Source organism: Lycium barbarum, chromosome 7 (genome assembly GCF_019175385.1).
Source record: "Lycium barbarum isolate Lr01 chromosome 7, ASM1917538v2, whole genome shotgun sequence".
Classification (NCBI taxonomy): domain Eukaryota; kingdom Viridiplantae; phylum Streptophyta; class Magnoliopsida; order Solanales; family Solanaceae; genus Lycium; species Lycium barbarum.
The window spans coordinates 2,854,212-2,863,631 of NC_083343.1; the positions used below are offsets into that span (position 1 = coordinate 2,854,212).

A 9,420-nucleotide genomic window follows, 5' to 3' on the forward strand; every position below is an offset into this window, starting at 1 on the left:
ATTTTATCTCACCTCCCGTATAAAAATAAATTAGTCACAAAATTAAATTCCGGGATAATTATAATAATAATCCTAAAGGTACGAAAAGGGTAGAATAGTCAATTTCTCACGTTTGAGTCAATTATTGGACTTAAACTTTCTTTATTATATATACGTCAAAAAATAAATAACATTTCCACATTTTTTCAATAAGAAAAGAAAGAATCCCAAATTTTATATGCTCCTAGGGTTTTTTGGATTCTTAACACTTTACAAAATTAAAAAATCAAATCCAATAAATCCTAGGCGCTGATATCAAATTTATCAGTATCCTTTTAATTCTCAATTTCTCTTCAACCAATTCCATTTTTTTTTTTTTTCAAATTTTAATGATAGAGTTGATGATGAAATCGTTTGGGGTAAAATTTGAAGTTGAAGATTCTCTTGAAGATGAACATGCTCCTCTTACTAAACGTTCCAAGTGTTCTTCCAACCTTAATCAGGTTTTTTTTTTTTTTTTTTTTTTTTTTTTGTAAATGTTTCACTAAATGATTGAAAGTATTCTTAGTTATAAAATAGAATTAGTAGTAATACCGGCAAGGATGGCTAAGTTGGTTGAGCATGAGGTTTTTATAACGGAGGTTTTAGGTTCGAAACTCCCTGCCAACGAAAGTAGGGGATTTGCTTTCTTGGTTGAAGTCCTTGCACGGGGCTTAGAGCCCGTTTGGATTGGCTTATAAGTTGCTTATAAGCTGTTTTTAGCTTTTTTGAGTGTTTGACTGACCAGCTTAAAAGTCATTTTGTGCTTAAAATAAATTAAAAAAATAATTGGGCCCATTTGACTTAGCTTATCTAAAGCAGTTTATACGCTGAGCCAAAATAAAATAAAATTAGACTACCCAATTTTTTTTTTTTTTTTTAGCTTATAAGCTGCGAAGCATAAGCGCGTCCAAACAGGCTCTTACTTAGTGAAGGTTATTATCTCTTCTATGTGATTTGTGGGCTATTGTAGAGGAGTGGGGTTTATCATGTGTGTACTCGAAAGGTAGTGTTTGTGGGTTTCCTTGTCATTACAAAAAAATAGTACTCTCTCTTACTTTTCTTATTAGTTCGTCCTAAAAAGATTGGTACATTTCTGTATTTAAAAATAATTAATAATTTAACTGAGATGATACAAATATGTAAGACTTGTTTTGAACCACATATTTCTTCAACTACGTGTTAAGTCAAACTAAGACAGTTTTTTGGGGACGGAGGGAGTAGTAATTTGATTGAAGTCAACTGTTTAATGAACACTGAGTATGTTGGTTTTACAACAACAACAACATATGTAGTGTTATCCCATAAGTGAGGTATGGGGAGGGTAGAGTGTACGCAGACCTTACCCCTATCTCGTGGAGGTAGAGAGGAAGTTTTTGGTAGACCTTCAGCTCGAGTTCAGTAGAGCAAAGTAGTTAAGACAGAGGAAATACGACAGCAAATAAAACATGGCAACTAATAGGACGTTGCTTTTGAGTTTATAACATAGAAAAGAAAAGTTTTTTTTTTTTTGGTGTTATTGTGTATTCTTATCATTTGACTTGGAAGTGTCGATTTTATTTTTCTGGTGGAAGAAAGCGTAGGTGAGGAAATGGTTCTTGTGGTTTTTGTAAAGTTCAAAGAGCTGGTAAAACTAATTGGAATGTTTTTGGGTTGATTATCTTGGAGTGCATGAGGAATTAGTTGTTATTTGATTGAAGTTCAACTATTTAATGAAGACAGAGTTGGTCGGTTTTGAGTTTATAAAATAATTTTTTTTTTAGTTTATTGTTGTTTGGTGTTTTTGACACTATTTGTTGTTTCTTGTATTAATTTGTGGTAGTTACGACTCCTTTTTTTCAGGTATCTTTATCATGCTTTTATAATATTTTGCCATGACTTTTTATAATGCTTTAAATTGCTTGTCCTTGTGCCAAGGGTCCACTGGAAACAGCCTCTCTGCCTCCCAAGGTAAGGGTAAGGTCTGCGTACATTCTACCCTCCCCTGACCCCACTTTGTGGGATTTCACTGGGTATGTTGTTGTTGTTTGGTGTTATTGTGTATTCTTGTCATTTGATTTGGAAGTGTCAATTTTGTTTTTCTGGTAGAAGAAAGTGATTTTAGGTGAGGAAATGGCTGTGATGGTTTTTTAATAGTTCAGAGAGAGCTGATACAATTTATTGGATGTTTTTGAATTGATCTGTCTGGAGTGCATGAGTAATCAATTAGTTGTTATAAGATTGAAATTCAACTGTATTACGAAGAGAGTTGGTTGGTTTTTGGTTTAGGATATTGTCGGTTCATATTAGTATGACCTTTTTTAGATTCTTTTAGCAATATGCATTGCCCTCACCACACAGACGAAAAAAGAGGAGACTCTTTTATTGACAGTCATCTTTTGATATTTCACCAAATCAGAAGGATATCTTTTGCAAAGAACAAGCTGAAAGTACTTTATTTGAGTACTAGCATTGAAAGACGTGATTTTCAGGATCTAATCTTGGAAGCAATGACTTTTAAAGGATAGCTCATAGGTATTTGGTTAAGAATTTAGTTATTATTTCACTCTTTGTTTTTGTGGAGTTATTATGTTTTAGATGAGGGGAGAATATGATTTCATACTTTACTGTCAAAGTCTTTTTGGCTTCGGAAAAAGAGGGAAGAGGTTCCACTATTATCCGATGTGTGAAGCAACCATTAATAAATAAGCAAGTGGCCAAAGGGGTTCCAACATTTCTGGAATACTGGAACAGATATTAATGTCTTGTTGAGATACATAAGTTCTTGCTTGTAGGAGGCCAACAGTGGAAGCTCATATGAGTAACCATACTCCACTCTTTCATGATGTCTAGTATTTGAATCGAGAATAAGGCCTTAGCTTTATGGTACATGCAGCATAATTTAGCTCTACGGGGATAAAGAAGTCCTTGTCTTTTTATGAAGTTGTTTTTCCAAGTTTTCGCGACCCTTTAAGTTTGTTTTCAGGTGTTGCAAAGGTGGTCTCCTGGATATTATTTTGTACTTGTTTTTATCTGCATTGAACTTGTGACTGAGGGGCTCCAATTTTTCAGCTACCTAACTTCATCTCCTGCTTTTTTAACAGTGGGATATTGGAAATGATGAATTTCCCGTTCCTCCCCCAGAATACAATCCACTTGATGAGCCAAGTCCTTTAGGACTGAGATTGAGAAAGAGTCCATCTTTGTTAGATTTAATCCAGATGAGGCTGTCGCAAAACAATGCTTCCTCCATTGCACCTTCAGCACCTGAAAACCCTACTGCTGTAAGCAATAAGGAAACAAGGGGTACAGCCACTTCAGTAGCAACTGACAAGCTGAAGGCGTCAAATTTTTCGGGCTCACTCCTACGGATAGGGTCTTGGGAAGTAATTGCCATGAACTTTCTGTGCTGTAATCTGAATATCCGTGAATAATTTGCTTTTGGCTAATTTTTTATTTCGTTTTAGTATGCATCTAGATATGAAGGTGATTTGGTGGCAAAGTGTTACTTTGCCAAGCATAAGCTTGTTTGGGAAATTCTTGATGGTGGGCTCAAGAGTAAAATTGAGATTCAGTGGTCAGATATCATGGGGCTGAAGGCGAACTGTCCAGAGAATGGTACAGGCAGTTTGACTATTGTGGTAAGGCTAAGTCTCCAACCTTTTTTTTTTTTTTTTTTTGAAATAGACCTCATGATTTTCAACACTTCATTGACCACTAGGCCACCCCTTGGGTGCTCTCTCCAAACTAATTTCTTAAGTGCCTAATTTTAAGTGTTTTTATTACCATCATCAAATAGATAAGTAAAAGATCAAATTTCACCATACTGAATACTTCTTTTTCCTACAAAAGAATTTTTGATAATGTCCTATAAAAGAACCTTTCGAGGCAAAAATACTTCATCCTGTGAATTGAACATTGTTAATGTTTGAAAGAATATTATACTGGCATTAGTTCTTCTTTTGTTACGTCAGAATTTGTAGTGTTATCTTCAGTCTGTAGCTTATGGTTTTCTGTGATTCAGCTGTCTCGACAGCCCCTCTTCTTCAGGGAGACAAATCCACAACCCAGAAAGCATACTCTATGGCAAGCGACTTCAGATTTCACTGAAGGCCAGGCTAGCTTGAATAGGTAAATAATCTTTTCTTTCTGTTAAGAAATGACCATTATTATTTTGTCTTATCTTGTTGTTTTATTCACATGCTGGATACGTGTGTACTAACCACCTTCAAAAATATTTTCATCAAGTTAGACCATCTCCATGTGGGCAATCTTTCTTTGGGTTTTGGGATCGGACCTTCTAGATTATTTATCCAAGGGAAAAAAGTTTCCCCAGGATTAAACACTCCCTTAATCAGAGGGAGCAGGAGCAATAAAATTTAAGTAATGGAACGAGCAAGTTATGGAAGAGGGTAGGTTCGATGGAGTAATACAAGGGGAAAATGGAACAATAAATGTTAATTTATTTATGAGTAAATATAAGTATGGCTTGAGTTGTGCAATGCATTTTTTTTTATAACCGTGGTGTCCAGTATAGCTTGCGCACACCTTGACTAATTCCATAGGGTAGCTACCTTCCACCAACACATGTTTCGGGTAACTCTGGCCACCAAGGCTTAGATAGATGGGAAGAAAACACCTAGTGTTTTATATCTCTACTGGGATTTGGGAAAAAAAAAAAAAAGGTTGCTCAATGCATTGTCCTAAGAAGCTATTTCAGCGTTGTTTCCTGGGATTAAACAGCCTTTGTCTAACAGAGGGAGCAGGAACACTAAAATTCAAATAACAAAACCACCATACATTGTGATTGTCAAGCAACAATTACTATTATTACTATGAATAAATCATATAACTGCAAAAGTATCAGAAGTAAACTTAATGGAAATTTTTATTTCTGGTGTAAATGTAGCACAATAGAGAGTATGGATAAATACTTGGATTTCTTGCATCTGTTGGGTGGGAATATGTAGATTTGTCTGGTTATGGGATGCTCAGTCATGTACTATTTTGTACCATCTCGGTACTTTACTAATAGAACTTTACCTTATAAAAAAACCTATGCAAAGAAAATTAATTCTTCAAACCTCGAAAGAAATGGGGTTAATGCCAACAAGATGTCAATAGAGCTGGTAACCTGACGTATGTGATTGGAAATCCCATGAAGTAGGTTTGTATGGGTAAACAAGTCGATATTGATACTGAAGTACTAAAAGATGAGACTGCTATTAATTGAGAAGATGAGTTATAACTCTTAATGAATTCAGTGTATTTAAAGCACTATATGAGAGTGTAGTGGTGCCACTCCTATGAGATTTGTCCAAGTCTGTGGAGCTCACATGAATGATGAGGCATGTCCATGGCTGATTCGCGCAAAACTGCGTCAAACAACAAAATTTTGGGGCTCAAAATGTGATTGATGAAATCTCCGACTTACAATAAGAATTATTGGTTCATAAAAATATTATATTTCATCCATAATTTTTTACTCAATTTTTTATTTATCAAGTAAAGGTATTTTCATTCATACACATGGCCAAACTAGCTGTATACAAGGGATATACGCATATCTTATTGGTCAATGTTTGGTTCATAGTCCAAATTGATTGCATTTGGACCATACAAATCTGACAAGTCTTATCCTTTGATTTGAAAAACTCTTGAGATAATGGTAAAAAACACACCTCTTTTTGAGTTTCCTACCTAAACTATCACCAATTAGTTTGCAAAACACACCTCAACTATCAGTTATTCGCTTTTCCTACCTGAACTATCACCAACTAGTTTGCAAAACATACCTTAACTATCAATTTTGAGATGTGTTTTGCAAACTAGTTGGTGATAGTTCAGTAGGAAATGAAGTAGGAAATGAACAACTGATAGTTGAGGTGTGTTTTGCAAATTAATTGGTGATAGTTTAGGTAGGAAACTCAAAAAAAAGTGATACTGGAGGTGTGTTTTTGACCCTTAACCCGAAATTCTTTTGAAATATGTAGGAATTGTTGATAAGGTAAAATATTTCAAATTAATTGGTTATTGGACAAATGTCAAAAGAACGTTAGCTTGTGGATTAGTCATTGGACACTTATCTTGATTTTGGCAAGTGTCCTCAACTTTTGTCTAGAATGTGGCAAGTATCATGCACAGGAGATTAGTCATAGTGCACTTGTCTCCAATGAATGACCACATTTCCTACACCTATAATTATACTCAACTATGTCGTCATTATTTCAATACCAATAGTTAGTGTTATTATCACTTCACCATACCTACTCTCTTTATTTAAATTTTTTTGGTCCTGCTCCTTTTGATAGAGGAAGGCTTGTTTAATCCTAAGAAACTTTCACACTGCTGAAACAGTTTCGTAGGACAGTGCATTGCACGATTCAAGTTATACTTATATTTGATAACATTTACTGTTCTTTCCTAGAATTACATGTAAGATTGTAATAGACCAATATTATTTTTCTTGACGGTTATACTATAATTATCTTTAATAATAATATTGAATCTAATTGAAAGTGGAGTGGCTGAGAGAAGGGGTAACGTTTCTGCATAATCTGTAGGGTAGGGTTATCGCAACAGCTGCTCCTCATCCAAAACGGGATTGAATATTGCCCTGTTAGGCCCAATATATCGAGGAACCAGATCAGCAATGGGGTGTGCTCCCCACCTTAAAAATCCCCCAAACATTGAATAACTGAATCATCTTATGTATACCACTGTTCAGTAGTTTAGCTTCTAATGCTGTTGGTGATAACTTTTTTGATCTGTACAGGCAACACTTTCTACAGTGTGCACCTGGTGTCTTGAATAAGCATTATGAAAAATTGATCCAATGTGACGTGCGACTCAACCTTCTGAGCCAACAGCCTGAATTAGCTTTGGAATCTCCGTATTTTGATAAAAAAGCTACCGTGTTTGAAAATCTTGACGAATTGAATGCCCATGGCTTAGATTCTGTTGATTCTGGTAAGGGTTCCCCACTATCAAGCATCCAAGATGCAGGATCACCTGCTGCTGCGCAGTCGTCGTCAGTGTCTTTTGAACAACCTGATCTCCTTGGTGCAGCCTCTGCACGTTTGGCTAGGGATTACCCTTCTACAATCTCAGGTAAATAGTTCTTCCTATCTGTTCTTATTATTCCAGGTGTAGATTGTTTATTCTAAGCTACAACCTTGGTAGCCATCATTCTGAGGAAAATGTATAGCAATCATGAAAAAGTGCGGGAAAAGACCTTAAAGCTAACAAACTGTTTTTTATGTTAGTGGTAATGTGATGCATTTGTCAGAATCATGCTTGAAGTGTCGTTACCACAATTTAAGCTTTGTACAATGCGCATCTATCCTAACCATTCTATTGCCTAGTAATCTGGTATATATGTTCTATATACTGGTTATTTTACATGCATGCATTTGATAATTAGTTGTGCGCCTGGGCTTCCATAACTCCTTTCCTCCACCCCTATAACGTTTGATGCCCATTCCATTTCCATCTTCAGACCCATTTTTCTCCACCTCTCTATGTAGTTTTTCTTCATGGACTACTTGTGCCATCTTCTTTTCCTCTGTTCATATCTTTGTCTAATTTCTGAGAGATGGGTAAGATAATCTGTTGCTTTAAACATGGATATAAATTTATCTTTCTGATTGAATACTGGTTTTTGAGATCGTGTGACATTCTACTTTGATCTTTAAGTTCATGAATTGTAAGATTATGTTTAAAATTTCTTTGTCATTCCTACAATTTGTAATTTCTGGGTCAGGATTGATCAGAAGTTGCGAGGTATTAGACAATCAAATAAAATAAGATAGGTGACAATGCATGTGCCTTTTATAATTTGTTGATGTTGACATTTCCCTACAATTTGTAACTTCTTGGACTGGATTGATCCAAAGTTGCACATGTTTGCTAAACAGAGGCTTATTTAACACTTTTACCTGATTTAAAAAAAAAAAAAAAAAAAGAGGTTTAGATAACAAATGAAATTAGATAGCTAGCATTCCATGTTATGCTGTTGCTCGGACCCTTCAAAAATGTCAACCGGTGCGTGTGAGATTCTCCAATGGAAGAAGTTGAAGTTAGGGTACTAAGTATTTGGATACTAGGTTGTTTTTACACTTAATGTACATTAGTAGATTTTCTGTGTGACGGAAGCTGTTATGCCATATGTCCCTGATGATTATTCTTCTGATCTTCAGTGATGGATACATGTACTGTTGGGGAGAATGCAAACAGCGTAGGATATGATTCCCACGGGATGCGGAACTTGGAGCAGTTGAAGGTGCCAGGACTTCATCCATCAATGTCTATGACAGACCTTGTTAGCCACATTGAAAGCTGCATCTCAGAACAGATTAATTCTGGAAGTTTGCAGTCTGATGACGCCTTAGAGTGCAAGGGCATGTTGGAGGACATTGCACAGATGTGGCTGAGCGACACTCAATATACAACTGCTTCAGACGAGAAATCTCTCATGAAGAAAGTCAACTCTCTGTGCTGCCTCTTGCAGGATCCTAGTGGAGAAAATCATCTGCAAAAACCTGTTCAATCTAACGATGCTTGTAGCTCTTCTGCATGCGAGAGCAGCAAGGGAAATGACGAAGAGAACACCAAGGATTTTGATGGTGGTAAGCCGGCACAAAGTATTCCAAGGAGAGACTCCTTTGGCGACTTGCTCCTTCATCTTCCTCGTATTGCATCCCTTCCAAAGTTCCTATTCGACATTGCTGAAGATGACGAAAACCAGGCCAGATAGCGATTCTTTTGTTGAAAAATGTACTAAAGTGCTCCCAGGAAATCAGTTGGAGGCGCATTCCTTTGGATTCGGAGGACATTATACATGGAGAAAAACTGGGATTTGAAGATTCTTTTGATGATTGGTGAAAATTTGTCTTCATAACTGTGTCATAGTTGTAAGATTTATGTTTTTCACCTTTGGCTGAAGAGCACAACATTATATTGTTGTACATGGGTTAGGTCAATTAATATAAATTATTGTCATTGTCCCAGTTTAGGGATAAGTTCCCATTGGGATGTTTGTTCTGAAAAGTTTTAGTTATTATTTGAATACGTGAAATATAACCTCCTACCCTTTTATCATAGTCGTTGGAGAATTTGATTTCTTTACTTTGAGAATGATTAGATCAGCAACCTATCTGTGTTAGTTGATTAAAGCAGTTGATGAGCTTTAAGTGTATAAAAGTACTTTTACTTGTTGAAACTCGTTTTGTGAATATGCAATTACGTTGCAACTAATAATTAGTAGTAGAACGTAAGAAATAAATGGAGTGCTGCATTGTTTGATTCATGTCAGAACAATTTTTTGCACTGTTATATAACCTAATGTCAGTTCTAGTATATCCTCCTTTAATATCACGTTTATTCCAATCAATACTAGTAATAAAACAATTGATAGCTTTGAAA

General features: G+C 35.8%; 1 protein-coding gene across 1 annotated transcript; it reads left to right on the forward strand.

Annotated features, from left to right (window-relative positions):
* Positions 1 to 173: 173 nt before the first annotated feature.
* Positions 174 to 9,098, forward strand: LOC132602910 (uncharacterized). Its single transcript, XM_060315720.1, has 6 exons — positions 174 to 482; positions 3,102 to 3,383; positions 3,465 to 3,638; positions 4,022 to 4,128; positions 6,773 to 7,107; positions 8,196 to 9,098. Exons 1-6 carry the CDS (start codon positions 369 to 371, stop codon positions 8,750 to 8,752), a joined length of 1,569 nt encoding a protein of 522 aa, XP_060171703.1. The 5' UTR covers positions 174 to 368; the 3' UTR covers positions 8,753 to 9,098.
* The last annotated feature ends 322 nt before the right edge of the window (positions 9,099 to 9,420 follow it).

Bases quoted from the DNA above. Each gene is read 5' to 3' on its own strand.
- LOC132602910 (XM_060315720.1), top strand. From the start codon at position 369: ATGATAGAGTTGATGATGAAATCGTTTGGGGTAAAATTTGAAGTTGAA. The intron at 483-3,101 runs GTTTTTTTTTTT...CTTTTTTAACAG, and splicing joins GTTCTTCCAACCTTAATCAG to TGGGATATTGGAAATGATGA. The intron at 3,639-4,021 runs GTAAGGCTAAGT...TCTGTGATTCAG, and splicing joins CAGGCAGTTTGACTATTGTG to CTGTCTCGACAGCCCCTCTT.